The 20,459-nt window shown below is 40.0% G+C and overlaps 1 protein-coding gene across 3 annotated transcripts; it reads right to left on the reverse strand.

Moving 5' to 3' along the window:
- Window positions 1-1,060: 1,060 nt before the first annotated feature.
- On the reverse strand, window positions 1,061-8,905 carry ankk1 (ankyrin repeat and kinase domain containing 1). Of its 3 annotated transcripts, none has more exons than XM_020043674.2 (8): window positions 8,617-8,905; window positions 7,852-8,134; window positions 7,263-7,414; window positions 6,930-6,979; window positions 6,662-6,817; window positions 5,060-5,172; window positions 4,526-4,556; window positions 1,061-4,147 (listed from the first exon to the last, which is right to left on the reverse strand). In XM_020043674.2, exons 1-8 carry the CDS (start codon window positions 8,799-8,801, stop codon window positions 2,880-2,882), a joined length of 2,238 nt encoding a protein of 745 aa, XP_019899233.2. In that variant the 5' UTR covers window positions 8,802-8,905; the 3' UTR covers window positions 1,061-2,879. The 3 variants fall into 3 exon arrangements, with proteins under 3 accessions (XP_019899233.2, XP_010869951.2, XP_019899270.2); XM_010871649.3 differs by having other exon boundaries at window positions 6,921-6,979; XM_020043711.2 differs by lacking the exon at window positions 6,930-6,979 and having other exon boundaries at window positions 6,662-6,846.
- Window positions 8,906-20,459: the final 11,554 nt, after the last annotated feature.

Genomic DNA, 20,459 nt, shown 5'->3' on the forward strand with positions numbered 1-20,459 from the left:
TTACTGATTCTAATTGTCATTTTGGCAAGCCTTCCCACGCAGTTTTCGACTATAATGCAGTTGCCAAGACCAGGCTGGGCAATTTTGTTTGTTATTTTGTTTTTTAAATATTTGTATCCTGTAAATGAAGACATGAGAGGTAAGTTCCTTTTGGGTTCACTACATTATCACACACTGATTTTTATTCTTTTAGTGATATAAAATATGTTCGTGGTTTGAAAAGAAGCATAGTGTTGTTTGCTTGTGTTGTGTGTTCTGTTGATCCTCAATACGTAATTCCTCCATGAATATCGCTCGTCAGCACACAACACAAGCAAACCTACACAGAAAACTGGGGGACAGGGAAAAGTATCTCTGAGTAATGTGAGATTGAGGGTGTTGCCTGGTAGCATAAAGCAGTTCCGCAGTATCTCTGCTGGTTGTACTGACACTACGGGAAAGGCAATTATGCATGTGGCTGAGCAATGCAAGGGGATTTCTGGCGAAATACCTTCAAACTCATCAGCCCCCAGTTGAAGTTTAAAACGCAGTTAAGCTGTAATGCAAACGTAGGCTTGTGGCTATAACAACCTGATGAAATCTCCCCAAAAAAGTAATCTTGGGCGGCCCAGGAATTATACTCTGGGGGTGTTTTCCTAGTGGTACACTGAGTGGCAGAGGTGGCTAATATGACAGCCAGGAGAAAAGGTTTTCTGAATCATCACCCTGAAGAATCAAAGGACATCTCACCGCCAATTACCTGGGTTGAGTCAGAGGTGCCCAGGCAGAGGAGCCTGCTTTTGGGAGTCTGTTGAGGCAACACCCCTGGGTCAACAGCTGGATCAAAAGCTGCATTAGTCATGTTTTCAGTAACTAAGCAGCAGAGGCCTCCCCATACCACTAAACCCTGTGACTGGCCGTCTTAGCAATAATATATCCATTAAGCTCTCCTGGGGCTACGTGCACCACTGATTAGATATGTGTGGCTCTCTCAGGGAATGTTAATGTATAAAGTTACTGCAGCTATGTAAAAAAAGATTTGGCAATTCTGACATTTTTTATTATTTTTTTATCACCGCATTTTGCATGTTATTTTTCACCATGTGACATTGTTTGTTATCATAATAGCGTTTTAATTGTAGTTTGGTTAATAATTAATGTCCAAAGACTGTGTAAACATATTGCACTCATTAATAAAACAGCATTTTGTCTCTAAGTAGGACAAGGAATGTCCCATGGAAATTGGACCACTACAAGTGTTCTTTCTATCTAAAATCCTGTTATTGACTTGCATCTCGTGCTGTGATGCAATGCTTCTTTGCTGCTGTTGCATTTGAAATGGCATTAGCTGCCGTTGTCTCGTCATCTTCTCATTTCCTTCACAAACCGTGTTAGGCATTTGCAAACCCAATTAAAGCCTGATGGAAACTGTCAGATGTGTCACCGTGGTTGTGAAAGGTCGGACTGGAGCCATTGATTGAGACTAGATGGTAAAGATGAGTTAGATTTTTCAGGGGATCTGCTGCCAGCTAACATGCTTAGTTCTGGCACAAACTCCTTTGTGGAGCCAGAGGCGTTTATGAGTGAGGAGTGTTTATCAAACACTAGATCAGAAAAAAATGCAACAGTGTCAGAAAGAGATCATAATGTTTTGGTTAGAGAAATGCTGTCAAACCAGTCTTCTTTTCAGAGAGGGCGGTTGTAAAAGTGATTAGAATGCTTCACATTGATATCATTCCTTTCTGGTGAGATAAATGTTGTAGAAGGGTCAATGCAAAGTTCCTCACAGGTTTCTGTTCACTTCATCTCCCAGAGAAGCGTTAAGTAGGTCAAACCGATCAGATACATTGTGAGTACCAGCACCTTCACAGCGGGTAAGCCTAGCAGCATTCTAGTGGACCCCTAGCCAAACAAATTCTCTTTCATGACTTAGCCTCATGGCACAATGTGTAGAATAGCTACGAAACAACACATTTTTCTGTCTGCCGCATGGCAGAAATGTTGTGAATTACATGTCAGCTCCACCACCAAAAAATCTGAAAAAGCCAAAGAGGCAGAGCCTTCAAAATCCACCATGGCAGTTTTTATGTTGCGTTTTAAAATGCAACATTCATCTACTGCAGCTCTTCTTAATGTGAAAATGTAAAACATCCATGTCTGTGTGGTGGAGGGTGGGGCGAGAGAAACAAATCAAATTAGTATTTTGGAGGTTTGTTTTTCTAAAGAAACGGGGATTCGGCAGCCTAGTTAATTTCTCTGCCTGAAAACAAGATGTTGGAACTCTGCTCAGGCATTTTGTCTTAGGTTAGAGAATTTATCAAAACTGTTAGTGGGGCTCCTTTGACATGGTCAAGAGAACATTAGTATGTGAAAATGTATATTTGTCTTGTGCATTGTGTATTTCACTTCAATTCAATACAATGTGTCACCATGGAAACTGCAATAAAATGGTCCTCCCGGTTGATCACATGCAGCAGAGAACAATAAACCTTCCCTTTTGCCAGATAAAAAAAAAATTTGCATCATGAACTCACGGCAGTGACATCATACGATAAGGTCATCTTGAACACGCTAATATAATTTAACTATATTAATTAAGATAACAGAATGTCTTTAAGCATCAGTAACAACATTGAAACATTGAAATCAGTAACAACATTGAACACATTTCCAGACAACATAGTGAGTGCGCAAATTGGTAGAGAGAATTGGTTCACTTATCCCTTGATCTACCTCTCTCCCTCTGTGGCTCTTGAAATACAGATATTTTTAGCAAATTCTTTTCAGTTCCTGCAATTATGGTGGACGAGTAACCCGGCCAGCTCAGTGCAGCTTTGCTCGCTTGGTTCGGCCCAGCTCGGTTCAGTTCAAGGCAGGCTTTGCTGGGCTCGAACGTCTCACTAGCAGTCCTGTAGCAGCAGTGCTGCCTCCTCTTTCTGACACCTCCTGGCCAGTGTTAGGGCTGTGCAGCCTGCCAAGTCCTCAGCACTCCTATCCGCCCCGTTCAACAGCAGGGCTTTGATAATGGGAACGCTGCCGTTCTGGGCGGCCAGGTGTAACGGGGTGGACTGGCTTCTGTTCCGCACGTTGACGTTTGCTCCGTGCGAGATGAGCTGCAGTACGCCGGGGAAAAGGGCGCCGTTGCACGCCAAGTGAAGCGCTGTGCAACCCCTGTCCTCCGTAGCGTCGGGATCAGCCTTGGCCGCCAGCAGCATGGAAACCACTTCCTCCTGCCTGTGGTGACAGGCCAGATGAAGCGGAGTCCAGCCGGCCGGCCCCTGTATGTCCACAGAGGCCCGGTGGGCCTCCAGCTCTAGCAAGGAGGCCCCGTGGCCCTTCAGCGCTGCCAAGTGCATTGGCGTCCAGCCTTGCAGGGTCCTGGGGTCCGGATTGGCTCGGTTGCCCAACAGCAGCCTGCAGATGCCTGTGTGTCCCTTGATGGCGGCAAAGTGTAAAGGGGTGTAGCGCCGGTTGTCCACGGAATTGACGTCGGCGCCATTCTTCACCAGCTCCCTAGCCACCCTGTAGTGGCCCTCCTCAGCCGCCAGGTGTAGACCCGTGGCCTGGGAGTTGTCCGTCCCGTTTGGGTCGACACCTTTGCCGAGCAGGAGCTTGGCAATGCCAACGTGGCCATAAGCACTGGCGATGTGGAGCGCCGTCCTCCCCCGTATCTCCTCCTGCTCATCGGCGCTCCCCAGCCGGGACAGGAGGAGACGCACGACGGCCTCGTGGCCGTTCTGAGAAGCCAGATGAAGCGGAGTCCACCCGTCTTTCTCCTTAACACCGGGACTGGCCCCTCTGTCAAGGAAAAGGCGGACGACTCTGCTGTCACCATTCTGAGCGGCAAAGTGCAGGGGCGTCCACTTGTCCCCATCACTGAGGTGGATGTCTGCTCCTCGCTCTGTGAGCAACGAGCAGACCTCGCTGAACTTATAAAGCACGGCCATGGCAAGAGGGGTGTTCCCCCCGACACTCTGCGAGTTCACCTCTGCTCCGAGACTCAGGACATCCGCCACGCTCTTTGTGTCTCCACTGACCACAGCGTAGTGAAGGAGGGTGTTATTGTCTTTAAATAGCATGGACACGTGTTCCTTGCTCAGGGTCTGTCTGAAGCCGTCAAAGTCTTTCTTTGATAGAAGATGGAGAATACCGTCCCCGGTGTTGCTGTCTGTGAACGTAGATATTCATACGAGATAAGACACAGATGCGTACCGCACACGCAAAAAGTTGCGTAAAGTGTATAATTGTCTGCTGCATAATTTGATTGTTGCAGTAACTTATCGAAGTGTTTTTCAATTTGCCTTCAAGCTGGGCTTTTTCTGAGCCTACAGAACCTGACTCAAATGCATCATTTGTATGTGCAAAACATATCCCAGTTGAGACCTCAGAATGCAATTTGTCACATTTCTGTCATTTTCTGTAATTAGTACACCATTTCCTGCTTCAGTTCCACACTAAAAAGAGTTAATGAATACATTTTAAATGTCAGCCCTAGAGGCACTGTGGCACACTGACGTTGAGTTAATGTGTTTTCCCACGTACTCACCTAGAGGGTCGGTGAGTGAGTATGTTGATTTCTAATCGGATAGAAAATGACACCGAAAAAGTGTTAATAGCAGTCATTATAATTGTATCCAATAACTTATTGATGTACATATTAAAGGAGATGTTAAGCACCACTTTGATTAGTAGTGCTAGTTACTACTGGTATTTTGTTTTTTCTCTACATGGAATTAATATACAGTAATCGTCCCTTGCATTGGAAATGTACCATATGAACGTCTGATCCGAGTTCATGGAGGAATTTGCATGGGAGAGGGAGGCTCTAAAAGGAGAGGGATATAGAGAGATGGAGAAAGATGGAGGGGGAGAGAGGGAGATATATATATAGAGAGAGAGGGAGGGGATGAGAGGGATATATATATATACATATATATATATATAGAGAGAGAGGGAGGGGGAGAGAGGGATGTAGAAAGGAAGGGGGAGAGAGGAAGATGGAGAGGGAGGGGAAAGGAGAAATAAAGGGAGTGTTTCTGTTATCTCAACACTGATGACTGATGAAGCACGGAGCACTCACTCTTCTGCAGCTGGGTGACAGCTTGGGATAAGCAGGTATGTGTGCCTCCATCCCACTGCGACATCCACCCAGTCCCAGGATGTCGTTGAGAGCCTCTGTCTTCCGTACCGTGTCTGGGAACGAACAAAGAGACAAAGATGTTTGTTCATGAAAAACAGAAGCACAAATGCTGCCCGCATCCATCATACTCAGAAGGTTAACAAGGCATGTGAAAAAATTATTATATTCATTTGAAACGATGTGACAAAAAGATGAATCTGATGTTCCATAAGGCACTGCACATTCTTTTTGTTTGCTTAGTTTTTACATTCATTGCTTTGGTCAACAGTATATTTAATGGCACTGAAAGATGAGGAATGGGTTGCATGTTTTGTCATAGAGACAAACAGGACCAAGTCAGTTTTTAATCAGTGTCCATTTATGAACCAAATAACTAATTATTATGCATAGTTATGCTATAATATGGAAAGTACCTGTTGGCTTAGTACAAGAGGGTATAATTCAGCTAATCAAATTGTAGTGGAAACGTAGTTTGATGCATAAATCAAATCCCAACGATACGCTTACATCCCCGGAAAATTGCTTAGCGATGTTGCTAATTTTGATGCGCTACTGTATGCATAAACTTTGTGTTCATTAGTATTCATTAACATGGCACCTTAATCCATTGCCTTCATTTCTTGCCTACCTAAAGGTGACCTGTGGCTCCTGTGAATGTTTCAATCAACACAACGATTTCAGGCATGTTGTGTGGTTCCCTAACAGGTGGGCTCGCATTGTGAAAAAACAAGGGTTCTGCACATTCACTTACATGGAATGTGTAGCTGTGAAAACAAGACTTACAAGGTGTTCTTTGTTTCGTATAGGGAAGACAGTGGCAGAGAGGGCCAGCTCCAGGCATTAGCAACATAAACAGTTGCTTAGAGCCCCCGACCGCTAGGGCGCCTCTGACAGCTAGGGAGCCCCCGACCAATAGGAGAGAGGGGGCCCCAAATCAAATTTTGCTTATGGCCCCCAAATGGCTAGCGCCGGCACTGGTAGTAGTGACAATAAAAGACCCTCAAAGTGACTGCTATTTTATAGATTTCCTCTAGATTTTATAGATTTCCTCTAGCAAGGGCTGGTCTATTTTGTTTGACAGTTTTTTAACATGTTGGCTATTTGTTTCCTATGCAGTTTCTGATCAAGTAAAGTCTTTTTTGTTGTCCACAAGATAGGCTTGTTTTGTTGTCAATTGGTGTTGGATATGTAAAGAGAAAGACAATGTTGTCAATCCTCATCCCAGATCTTTTCACAGTTTGACCGTGATTGAGGAGTAGGTTGGCAATAGCCCAATAGCTGAAAGAGGTGTACAGAGTAACCAAACATTTGTTGGTTTACACACAGGGTCAGGCTGTGAAAAAGTTGGAAATTAATTGGCTACTGAAGTGCACTTGAGTCAGGCTCTTAGCCCCAACAATGTCGCCCCATCCAGGGGGCAATGTGGCTGACTCTGTGCAAGTGTTCTAGGGTTGGAAAAAAACTTTCTAACTGAATGGACAAAAAAAAAGGCTATATTCTGTTCTACCATACAAATAGATCTGGAATCAGCTGAAGTGTTACCTGAGAATTCTGGCCTCTCTCCGGGGTCCTGATCCCAGCACTCTTGCATGATTTTGACCATTTGATCACATTCACGTGGCTTGTCATCGGGGATCATTTCAATGCCCGGCCTTCTACCCAAGGTCACCTTCATCAGCACTGTTGTCGTGGTGCTTCCTTTGTTACAGGAAGTGGCAAGAGTAGCTCTGTCAAATACTTTTGTGTTTAATGTAATAAGATACAATACGAATAGGATCAGAAATACCTTACCAGTACTCACGTTTACTACCTTGGTAAGGTTTCTTCTGGGTTAGAATTTCCCACATCACAATAGAGAAGCTATATTGAAACAAGGAACCCATAAGACCTCTCTGACTTGACAGGATAACTGTTTTTTCTTTCCCCGCATGTCCAATTCCATTAAATCAAACTATGATCAAAGTGTATGACTTATTTGAAACAATACTGAGGGAAGTAATGACTTCAGTAATGACTTTAGATGACTTCATCAGTAGGGAATACGTCTGCGTAGATAGAGAATGCTAACCTATTGATACAGTTGTACAGTGTTTATATGTGAGTATGAAGGAATTCCTCCAAGGCAATTATAACAGTACCTCACCTGTAAACATCAAACTTTGTTCCAGAGCCTTCGGGGCACTGAGTGAATAACTCTGGAGGAATGTAGCAAATATTTCCTCTCAATGTCAAATTCTCAACTAATTCTTTCTTGCTTCCAGTCTCGTCCCACTTAATAAAGCCAAAATCTGAAATCTTTGAAGAGAAATGTTCTTCAGACAGAAAATCATTAGTGTACTGCTGAGTTTGTATTTCAAAATAATTATACACTTTTTAAAGACATTCAGGATTTTGGAAATCAAATGCATTTTGTATTACCCTAGGGTCAGATAAACTGGATACTGGATAACATTCTGTCCAGCATGAAGGAGGAAAGAGGCAGTTTTGCAGACTATTGCTATGTCCCATAGACCTTCAGCTACTGCAAAACTGCTAGTCTATAATTTCACTAACGCTGTTTGGCGTTAAACACAGATATAAAAATGGTATCCATGGCCCGACGGCCTCTCTGAATACAAGAAGTAAATAGCTACAATGCCTCTTAAATAATAAAAAGCACTATAAAAAGAAATTATCTTTCATTTCACTCAAACCTAACGCCTAAATAATTGCTAGAACTGCATATCGGTCACCTTTACGTGGAGGTGATCATCTAGAAGGACGTTTGAAGGCTTGAGGTTCAGGTGGAGAAGTGGCGGGCTCAGGCTGTGAAGGAAGTTCATGCCCATGGCAACCTCGTGGATCATCTGGAATTTCTTGGGCCACATCAACGTGTGGCTGGTGAGGAGACGATCCAGGGAGCCGTTGCTCATGTATTCCATAACAATGGCAGGAGGCTCATTGCACACCCCATAGATGGACACGATGTACCTGAATTTAGCTTTCTCCATGTTGGATGCCTCCTCTATCATTCTCCTGTCAAGAAAGAAAGGACTGCTTAGCGAGCGAGTGTTTGCAGGTTTTTAACCTAGCAAGGTGGCTCCGTCAGAATCTTATGCTATTGCTGCAGACCAGACTTGGGGATTTGGCCCCATTCATGGTGATTTTGGTTGTTTCTCTGTATGGCTGTTTAGTTACATGACCAGCATCAAAGCAGCACGGACTGCGTGGACCCGCAATGCCCTAAAACCAGCTTAGACCATCTTGAAATGTATGGTTTATTTTTCTCAATATTATTTCAGCTGGGCTCAGTTACAAATCTTTTGCTGTTACCCTCACCCTGTCTAATCTAACATATTGACTTTCCCAGTACATAGAAATAACCAGTACTAACACACTTATGTGCTCTCTTATAGTTATTGTCATTCCATACAAAGCAGTGATTTACTTCAGTGAAGGATAGGTAAGTCTCTCAAGGTAAGTTTAAGTCTCTGTTTTTGAAGCCATAGTTACAGTACCTGTAGAAATTGCTGCCAGTGAGGTTGGTACTGAAGCTTTTCAGGGCACACTTCTCCCTCCAGAGCTTAAGTTTCACTCTGTAGACCTGACCAAAGCTTCGATCCTTCAACTTAATCCAGTCAGCTTCAAAGTCATCTTTCTTAAAGATCCTAAATTTCCCCACAGCCCCGTCGATACTATCCATGGGGGCAGAGATCCACCTCTATGTAACAACACGTCTCTAATCTGACACAAAACCAGATAATTCTTTCTTAAGGGTCTCAATGGTCCATAAAGTGTTTAGACAGCTCCTCAGGATGACTCCTACTGTGTGGTTTGCTTTGGGTTTAGGGAGGAGTTGAGTCACTGCTTGTTTGCATAGCAATGTAACAAGGCAGGTTTTCACTGTGCTGCTGGTCAAAAGCATTGCTCAGGTTCTCATGAGAGAGAGCAGGAAGCAAACCTGATATACCAGCTTCGATGCTCATAGCTCGTTTGATAGGTGTAGCGTGTACTCACCCAAGTGCTGTGGTGACCTATTACACACCAATGTCCTACAGCATGTGTCACCCAAATATCAATGAATTGTAATGTAGACAATCCATAATGACTGTTACCCATAAATGGATTTTGTCAGTTCTTGGAGGGTGTCCAAAGCAATCCTTCCAAACAAATATTAGTGTGTGATAAATTTATTTTACAGTTAGTTTGGATACTTCGATAAGGCCAGATGTTTGGTTTGAATGAATGAAGACAAATTATGTGAACAGCTGAAAATGTACCTGACTTGATTCAAAAGTATTACCAATTTCTTGCCATACACTTCTTTATGATTATGGAAATTATACCATTGTTAATGATGTAAGTAATGACACAGCATTAAAGAGATGTTACTCTCAAAAATCAATTATACATGCTTGTCTTGTCCCTGTGTTTTAGAGTGTGGCATATGGCAAAACAGATGGGCTGGGACATCAACGTACATCAACAGAAGAACATGTTTGAAGTCTGACAATTCCAAAACAATGTCCCATTAAATACTTGCTCTTGAGTCAGCTTCTTGGGCCAACTTAGAGTGCCTTTCAGAAAATGTGTAAATGAGTGCATAATGAGGATGTTATGAATTTCCAAAGTGGGGGAAGGCTTCTTAGCTCTACATGCCTGGTCAGCCTTATTAGCAGAGGGCTGTTCTGCACAATAGTAAAAAATAAATCTTGCTGTGTTACTTTCTCAGCTGGAATCCTTCTAGAGAGAAAAGCATTTAATTTGTGTGACACTTGCCTCCCCTGGGCTCAAAGGAAAAAGGCCCCATGCAAGCTATATATGCACACACCATGTGACTATTGGACAACAGCTCAGACAAATTGATAGCCATTGTGCTTTGACCTCAAGCGGTCTCTTACACAAATTTCAGTCAGGCTTCCGACCTCACCACAGTACTGAAACGGCACTGATTAAAGTTTGAAATGATATATGGCTGAATACTGATTCTGATAAAATAACAGTTCTGGTTCTATTAGATCTCAGTGCAGCATTTGACACTGTAGATCATATAACACTTATAGATGGGCTGGAAAATTGGGTAGGACTCTCCGGGACAGTCTTTGATTGGTACAGATCTTATCCAGATGGCCGGAGTTACTTTGTCACCATTGGTAATCATGAATCTGATAGGGTGGCTATGTCATGCGAAGTTCCACAGGAATCAGTTCTCGGACCGCTTCTGTTCAATCTCTATATGCTACCTCTGGATCAAATTCTACAGAACAACAACATTAACTACTATATATCAACTATGCAGATGATACTTAAATGTATATAGCTCTCAAACATGACCACAGCTCAATAGACTCTCTGTGTCACTGTATAGAGCACATAAATACCTGGATGAACCAAAATTGTCTACAATTAATTGAGATTATTGTGTTAGGCAACAAAAATAAAAGATCAAGTATTAATAAAGAGCTGGATTCTTGGGCCTCACAGTTAAGTTTTATAAATATTTTTGGGAAGATTTGAGAATCATATATTTGAAGCGTTAAAAGAATGTATAGTTAGGAAAGAATTGATGACTAGCATGAAACAGGGTGTAATTACTCTGATTCCAAAAGCGGGGAAAGACAAACGGCAATTGGACAATTTAAAACCGACATAATAAGTGAGACCCAGTCAGGCTTTATAAAAGGAAGAGTAATTCATAATAATATAAGACTTGTTATGGATTTATTAGACTATAGTGATTTAATTGATGATTATGGTTTTATACTCTTCCTTGATTTTTATAAGGCCTTTGACTCTGTTGAGCATGAATTTATTTTAAAAACACTTCATTATTTTGGTTTTGCCGACAAATTCATAGTTAGTATACATATGCTTTATTCTGATATATATAGCGGTGTGTCTTTGGGACACGGGACTTGTGAAAGATTTAATATTGGTTGAGGAATAAGGCAAGGTTGTGGAAGCTCTCCCTTGTTGTTTATAATGATTGCAGAAATTCTGTCTATTTTAATTAAGAACAGCGTGATTGAAGGTCTGAATTTGATGGGCAAACAAATAATTATAAGTCATTTGGCTGACGATACAACTTTGTTTCTTAAAAATTTGTTCCAAATTCCTATAGCATTACAAGCTATCAATATTTTCGCAAAAGCCTCCGGACTTCGGTTAAATTTAAATAAATGTGAATTATTGCCATTAAAAGACCAATCCATGCAATCACTATATAACACAAAGGTAAAAACAATCTCTGAAAAACGAAACATAGAAGACAATGTTGATAATTGTAAAACATATCTAAATAGATGGCTACAAAGAGATCTCTCCATTTTTGGCAGAATATTGTTACCTAAAATTGATAGTTTATCTAGATTAATATATCCAGCTTACTCCCTTCCAATAGCACCCCAAATAGTTAAAACTATCAACAAACTAAATTTCAATTTAATATGGTGGAATAAATGTCATTATATAGCCAAGCAGGATTTAATTAGAACTTACGAGGATGGAGGTGGTAATGCAATAGATTTTGATTGTATGAATGGTATGTTGAAAATTAGATGGTTGAAAAACTATATTCAAAATCAAAATTCATTGTAGTCTTTGGGGTGTAACGATCCATCTACTACATCGATGTATCGATGTATACTCCTATGATCCAACTACATCGATCTGTGCTCAGCAAGTTTGCCTTCCGGACGATATATATCGATCTAACATCGTTTTAAAATGTAATCAATCGATTGTATCGATACTAGGAAATAACCCATTGGATTTAAGCACGTCAGACTTTATAGGAATGTTTTTTCTTAGCACTTCTAATGATAAAGGCGATAAACGTTACTCGATTCAGTTTGCCTATCCGTGACGTCATCGCCCCAGGCCAGCAGCAGCGCAAAGACAACAAAACAGCATGGCAGATAGCAGAGGAGAAGCCGACGAGCGAGAAATTATCAAGCCACCATTGCGGTCCAGTGTGTGGAAAGTGTTGGTTGCACTTTATTTTTTATATAAATTTGGTAGTATTTTTATGTTGAAAAACAACAGCAAAAGTAGCAGGTAAACCTACTGTTAATTAAACCTGAAGAGATGTTGGTTGCACTTTATTTTTCTAGTAATATAGTAGTATTTTTATGTTGAAAAACAAAAGCACAAGTAGCAGGTAAACCTACTGTTGAAATGTTGGTTGCACTTACTGTACTTTTATTGAAAATGTATTGAATATTGAAAATGAGAGCAGAACATTTTAACTTCCTGTTAATTCAACCTAAAGTGTTGGTTGCACTTTATTCAAATAAAATGTGAATGCATTTGCCATTAATTGTTGTTTACTTGTTTGTTTATATCCATAATTAATTGATACCTGATTCCCTTACAAGAAACAAAAGGAATCTAGGAAACTTCACCTGCACTGTCCAGTATCCAGGTATTTATTTCAGTCAAACGGGTTGAATTTTTGGCTGAAAAGATACTGAATCGATTTCAAGTCACTGAATCGTTTCGGATCGTATCGTTCTAAATGAACCATTATCGGCCTTGAATCGTATCGACAACCACGAATCGTGATACGAATCGAATCGTGGTTAAAATGAATCGTTACACCCCTAGTAGTCTTATATTATCAATCAGATTTTTGAAAAAGTAGGCAGCATTGGTTTTCTTCTAAAATGTGATTTTGATTTTAAGAAACTTCCTATTAAACTGTTAGATTTTCATCAACAGGTCCTTCTGTATTGGAAACTAATATTCAAGCATAATTTCACACCACACAATACACCTATTTGGAATAATAGGTATATTTTAGTAAATAGAAAATCTCTTTTTATTCCAGAATGGTTCTTTAAAGGTGTCTGGGCAATTGCTCACTTCATGGATGTGGAAGGAAATGTTTTACAACATGTTTAATTCTGTGACAAATTTCAAATTAGATGTACCCAAAAGAAGTTTAAACAGATTGTGAAAGCTCTCCCAGTATCACTTGTAGCTGTGATTAAGCAGGATATAATATACTCAAATATCATTCCAACCTTAAGACAACTTTGCATTAATGGTGTTAATTTTGAGGGCGGTTTGAAGCCACTGCAGTGGGCGTGGTTTCCTTGGGGATTTGAATGTTTTCTAAATATTTAGCTTTACACTTGGCGACTCATTTAGATTTAACATTTAGATATATATTTAGATTTAGATATACTATTAAGATTTAACATTTAGATTTAGATATAACATTTAGATTTAGATTTAACATTTAGATATATATTTAACATTTAGATTTAGATATAACATTTACATTTAACATTTTTAGATATAATATATATATATATATATATATATATATATATATATATATATATATATAATTTCTGTCTCAAATGTGAGGAAAATGCACTAAATGTGAGGAAAGTGAGCTAAATGTTGAAAATGTATCAGATAAAAAATTGTAACCGAAATTTTACATTCGGCACCCCAAACACATATACATTTTTAAATCCAGGTTAAAAACACTTCTCTTTTCACGTGAATATGATAGAGCACTTAAACTTTACCACACTGTTGAGCCTTACAGCTTCCTATGTTTTTATCTCATTTTTATTCTTTTTATATTTTTATTGTTTTGATGTTTTTCATTTGAGTATTTGTTTTTATGTCATTGTATTTTTATATATTTTTTCTTTGTAAAGCACATTGAATTGCTTCGTTTTATGACTTGTGCTATATAAATAAACTTGCTTGCATGCTTTGCATGGTGAGAGTCTTGGGAGACCCAGAAGTGGCTTTTGTGTGAACATTTCACCAGTGCCCAACAGCGCCACCTAGGCTGATATTAATTCTAAGGGCTCCATTCAGTCGAACCCATATACAGTGTTTACACAGCACCCCTTTTTCAATTGTTCAAATAATTCACAGACTGATCCTGTATAAAAAACTACTACAACCCACACATACAGTTAAAGTATGCAGTTTTTGAAACAGAAGTGTGTTGAAAGAAGATTAATCTTGTGAGAGACACTGAAATAATCATTGATGGCAGGTTGGCATTGGTAACTCACTCTGTATGAGTAGATAAATGGGTTGATTGCCATTCCACAACAGTGGACAGACCATTTTGTCTTGTGGCCTCTACTGTCTTCATGCTCTCCTGCTAGGATAAGCGGTCAGGTTTTTTAATACAGATGGGGCTGTTTTTAATATACAGCTCCAGACAAAATTAAGAGACTACTGCACCTTTTTCTTTCGTTTCCAAAAAAGTTGATAAAGGAAAGTTTTGAGTGAGGAACAGAAGCGTTCAATTTGCAGTGTTCTCTTAACCATTCTGTTGCTCACCCAAAATCTTCCTTTTCAACTTTTTTTGGAAAGGAAAGAAAAAGGTCTCTTAATTTTTTCCAGAGCTGTGTGTATATATATTTATATATTGATATTTATCTCCCAGAATTCACCTATTGGATTAAATATATAAAAACATAATGAATAGACCAAATAAACAACACATTTGAATGGAAACTTTATTTATTCTATTTCTATGTATTTATTTCCTACTAACCTTAATCCAGGAGGATGACTTCGGAAAAAGTGCAAGTGTACCTATGTGGTAGGTTTAACCAGTGGATATAACTGTGGATAATACATGTAGGCCTAACCACAATAAGTACCAAATTGATGCCATTGACAGAGATAATTTTACAAGCCTACATTGGCACACATAGTTTGCCTCCAGAATGGATCATTGTAAATTAATCATCATCAGTGTTATTTTCATTGTAAATGAATCATCATCATCATTGTTGTTTTCATTGTAAATTAATCATCATCAGTGTTATTTTCATTGTAAATTAATTATCATCAGTGTTAATTTGGGGCTGTATGTGTCTGGTCTGCTGCAGGAGCATCTGTCCGCCAAGAAAACCGGTTGCTAAAAGGAATTACCCTCACCTGAAAAAGTAAAAAGAAATCTGTTGATCATTTATGGAACGAGGCTATTAACCCTAATCTTTCCCAAGTCATTGCTGTAAATGGAATGCTCTCAGTTAACTTACCTGTTAAAAATAAGGGTTAAGAAAAAAAAAAAATAAGAAAACAATAAAAAATATATCGACTAACGATGTTCACCTGTTCTGACTTCAAAAGGGAATAACGTTCTTCAGTGGGGAACCCCAGAAAATCAAAGATGCTCTATTGGGTTGAGATCTGGTGACTATGGGGGCCATTTCAGTACAGTGAACTCATTGTCATGTTCAAGAAACCAATTTGAAATGATTAGAGCTTGTGACATGGTGCATTATCCTGCTGGAAGTAGCCATCAGAGGATGGGTACATGGTGGTCATAAAGGGATGGACATGGTCAGAAACAATGCTCAGGTAGGCCATGGCATTTAAACAATGCCCAATTGGCCTAAGGGGCCTAAAGTGTGCCAAGAAAACATCCCCTACACCATTACACCACCACCACCAGCCTGCACAGTGGTAACAAGGCATGATGGATCCATGTTCTCATTCTGTTTACGCCAAATTCTGACTCTACCATCTGAATGTCTCAACAGAAATCGTGACTCATCAGACCAGGCAGCATTCTTCCAGTCTTCAACTGTCCAATTTTGGTGAGCTCGTGCAAATTGTAGCCTCTTTTTCCAATTTGTAGTGGAGATGAGTGGTACCCGGTGGGGTCTTCTGCTGTTGTAGCCCATCCGCCTCAAGGTTGTGCGTGTTGTGGCTTCACAAATGCTTTGCTGCATACCTCGGTTGTAACGAGTGGTTATTTCAGTCAAAGTTGCTCTTCTATCAGCTTGAATCAGTCGGTCCATTCTCCTCTGACCTCTAGCATCAACAAGGCATTTTGCCCACAGGACTGCCGCATACTGGATGTTTTTCCCTTTTCACACCATTCTTTGTAAACCCTAGAAATGGTTGTGCGTTAAAATCCCAGTAACTGAGCAGATTGTGAAATACTCAGACCGGCCCGTCTGGCACCAACAGCCAGGCTCAAAATTGCTTAAATCACCTTTCTTTCCCATTCTGACATTCAGTTTGGAGTTCAGGAGATTGTCTTGACCATGTGTTTGGTTGATTAGATAATTGCATTAATGAGAAATTGAACAGGTGTTCCTAATAATCCTTTAGGTGAGTGTATAGGCTATAGCCTATACAGTAGATTCAAGGGATTTGTTTCTATAAAAATTTGAAGGCCTACAGCAGTTATTTTCAACAATAGATTGTCCGTATGCAGCTTTAAATTATTTATCCCATCCAATGACCTAGCATATGTATTAAACTCTCAGCAATGGGCATCGCCTTAATTAAGTATAGCCATTGAATCCAGCTTCAATCCCATGTACTAATTATAGACAGATCTCTGTCACAGATGCAGGGCTGGAAGAAAATATCTGGAAATAGGCAAGCCATTCTAGAAAAAGTTGCTGTGTTTCAGTGAAAGGCCAGTGTTTAGTGATAAAGATAAGTCTATTTTAAATTATTCCTTTTGATTTGTAGACTCCGGCTATATGGCGAACCACTCCGTGCTTTTCTGCGCTAATGCATTGTAACGACATAATCCTTCATAACCTGACTAAAAAGGTGTATAGCTTGGCCTACCTTCTTGCCAAAATGAATTTTGCAGTGTCAGGCTGATGGTGACGCAGTCCAGGAGAGGCCAATAAGGACTACAGGATATGCACATTTGTACATCAGATTTCAAATGACATGTAATATGCTAGGTCTATGAGCAGAATAGATTTTAGGCTTGTCGGACATCAAACTAAAACTCTTCTTCATGGACACTCTGTAGACGATTGATGAATTGCGCCAGACCCCAGCTGTCTTCCCATGATTAAATTGTTCTGAATAATTAATAGCCATTCAAGCTTTCAAAAAGGCTTACATGAAGTGAGGGTGTTCTCTAAATCTGTAGCCACAGATGGCTATGCTGATCAATGTCGTATTATAGAGTATTTCAACTATCATGGAGTTTATAGTTTAGTGCTTGTTGTAGAAGTGGTTGAAGGCAATGTCGCAATGTCCTACACATACCTGAACCACTACAAAGACTATCATTCAAAAATTTTCTAAATGGTATTTTTCCTTCTTTTTACTGACCTTGCAGATAGGTTCTTCATTGACTGAGGAGCGCTTGTTAATATTGGATTGTATGGTTGTCCCACAGGCATGGCAATTTAACATAAATTCTATTCACATATCTCAGCCGGTGTTGATTATAGAGCTTTCTGATTCTACAATGACCCTCACATATTAAGTGGTATAAGGCAATAGCACATCATGTTGAAGGATGACACACATCACATAGTTTTATCAGACTGAGAAATTCTGGCAAGATAATTTAACGAAACAGTTTGTAAATCCCAAATGTGTGGGCTACAAACACTGTATATGACAGCCTGTCAGGGATACGAGATGGTGTTTTAGTGTTGTTAGTCTTTCACTTGATTTGTAAGATTAGATTTCATCATGAGACTGTCCTCCTGAATTTGTGGCCACAAATAAAAAAAATCTACACTTTGTGAAATGAACACAGGTGCTGTGATCGTATGTTTGTTATGCACACAAGCTCCAAATGAGCTATTTGACGGTAGGCATGTCATGTCATTTCTCATTAAAAGAGTTCAATGAGTGAAAAAAGCATGGAGATGGACAAGGTCAACTGTAGGTCTAGAAAAGTACTTTTATTTAACAAAATATTTAATAATATTAATGAAAAAGAAAGACCCTATGACTTGATTCTTTATGTTAATTAAATCTATTTTGCCTTTGACAAATGCTTTCTAAAAAGCTGATTGTATTGGAAATAGCATTAATGATGAATAACAAAATGATGTTGAGTATATTATTTATAGTGTAAAACAATTGTATACAGCGATTCGACTTAATAAATGAGAAAAAAACATTTCCTCATGTTTCATTGTGTAATCGAAAAGGACATATTTATTGGCCAAAAAGCACACAAGCCAGACCCTATCTCTTGCAGCAGCTAATTGGTAGTTAGGTGATATTGATTGACATCACTTAATGGGCAGGAATAAAGAAAATTGGATTTTCCTATTTGGACATTATTGAACGAGGGGTCATTTAACATGCAACATCAGATATTTGTGGGTATATCAATTTTTTCATGATTATATGGCCGTTCTTAATTGCTATACTGGCGTTGATAGCTGTTTGACAAACTCATTCAGCAGACGCACGTTTCTGTTAATTGCAGCAGAACCATGTATGCTAGTTAAAGTATGTACTTTCTACCCCAGATGCAACATCTGATTGTGCTGAAAGGAATGATACATGCCACGTCTTCGTATACGTGAATGACAGCTAGAGATATTTAACCCCTGACCACAACCCCCACCTCCCCCCACTGCTCCACCTCCTCAACAAAGGAAATCTTATGAAGGTCACAGAGAGGGGACATCTCTGTCTTGATAACGGGTCACTGCTTCAAAATCCCTGGAATGAGGTAGGATAACTCCCTGGAAGAAGAGGTGTCACTTTCGGGTGATTATCTTAATATTTTTAAAAAGAAAATGCACATTGTAAATAGTCAGACATTTTACAGATGTTCTTTATTTACTGATGTCTGTGGCCCTAACACTGTTACACAGCTGGTTCTCATGGCCTTGGGGAATTCCATTTTGATGTCATTCCAGGCATTTATAGTTTCTCTTTTTTATAACGAAAATGCAACAAAAAAAAAGTTATTGCACAGCATAACTCGTAAAAGTGTTTCATTGTGCTTGCCGCTGAGAGTCTGCAGAATTTAGATATACAAGCACTATATTTTAATAGAAAGGAAGACCATTTTATGTGTATAAACCTTGATGAAATAGCCCCTTAAATAGCCCTGTTGTAAGGTCTGTTCACAGTTCAAGCGCTCAATCACCACCTGGACAACAGAGACTCCGCATCCCAAGACACCAGTAACAGCAAATGTAGCCCTCTTCCTGGCTCCCAATCACCAGAATACTGATCACCAGTTCCCCATTGTCTATTCACTGTATAGCCCAGTTCTGTGCACCTTTTTGTTGTGAGGCTTGGTTTGTAGTAAACCAGTTCAAGAGCTTATTGCGATAGCTTTCCAACGTTCTTTGATCCTAGCCTGCCTTCCGTATTTACGATGTAGCTTATCCTAGTCTGTACATCCAGTACGTGCTTGTATTTTTTGATTTTGCCTTCAGCCTGCTTCTTTTGTGCTTTTACCATTGTGGATTTCCTGTGTATCGTCTTCTGCCTTTCATTGGCATTCATCTGACCACGTAGTTTGCCTGCTCCTGGGTGCTGAGTTAAATCAATTCTTGCCAACTTTGCAATTGGGACCATATCTCTGCCTCTCCCGAGTTGTATTCATTAGACCTGTCCCAGCAGCCTTGCCTGTAGGTCCTATTGGGCTCTTCTGAAATAGTTTATACCATACAGCAGGGCACTGAGTGACATTTGGCACACAAATTCTGTCTTCACTTTTCTGCTCCATTAGTGTGCAGTGTTGCCTGCCGTTTCCGCTAGCATTGTCATACTGTGTAGCTCAGTTTGTAAAGGATGACTCTTATAATTCTGTTGTAGGCTCCCATGGGGAGGCCAATATAAAAATATATGCATTCACTGCTGTAAGTTCCTCCGCATAAGAGCATATGCTAAATTGCCAAAACGTCACTTTTATAAATGTGTATAGGCAAGAGGTTTGCTTAAAGGTAATGTCCCCAGTTGGCTCTCAATTTGCAGAGGTTGGCTGAATACATTGAAACCGACTCTCCCCTCCGATCTACAAGTTTTACTTAATTGACCGAAGTGCGTTTGTTAATATTGTGTCGTGTGGTTGTCCCACAGGTATGGCAATTTAACATCAATTCTATTCACATACAGTGGATATAAAAAAATCTACACACCCCTGTTAAAATGCCAGGTTTATGTTATGTAAAAGAATGAGACAAAGATAAATCATGTCAGAACTTTTTCCACTTTTAATGTGACCTATAACGTGAATAATTCAATTGAAAAACAAACTGAAATCTTTGAGGGGAAAAAATTCAAAGTTTGCAAAAGCACATCATGACACACATCAAAGAGTTTAAACAGATTGCGAAATTCAGGCAAAATCATTTAACAAAATAGTTTGTAAATACCAACTGTTTGGGCTACAAACACAGTATATGACAGCATGTCAGGGAAACGTGATGGTGTTTTAGTGTTGGCTACGGTCTACTAAAGACTCTTCTTAACAGCACGGTCTATGATTAGGTGTAGCGTGGCCCAGGGGCGTGAAGGTGAACAGAAAGGCTTGATACTGTCCACCCTTGCTGTCTTGCCAGGTGGGCTCTCATCGCCACTGGGATGCCCTCCCTCCAATGCCTCTCGTGGGGGAGTTGCGCACTTG

Source organism: Esox lucius, chromosome 1 (genome assembly GCF_011004845.1).
Source record: "Esox lucius isolate fEsoLuc1 chromosome 1, fEsoLuc1.pri, whole genome shotgun sequence".
NCBI classification, from domain to species: Eukaryota; Metazoa; Chordata; class Actinopteri; order Esociformes; family Esocidae; genus Esox; species Esox lucius.

Excerpts from the sequence above, each read along its gene's own strand:
- ankk1 (XM_010871649.3), bottom strand. The coding sequence starts at position 8,801 with ATGGATAGTATCGACGGGGCTGTGGGGAAATTTAGGATCTTTAAGAAA. Across the intron at positions 6,980-7,262 it reads ACAAAGTTTGATGTTTACAG|CTTCTCTATTGTGATGTGGG; the intron begins GTGAGGTACTGT and ends GTTTCAATATAG. Across the intron at positions 4,557-5,059 it reads TGTCACCCAGCTGCAGAAGA|AAATCAACATACTCACTCAC; the intron begins GTGAGTGCTCCG and ends CTATCCGATTAG.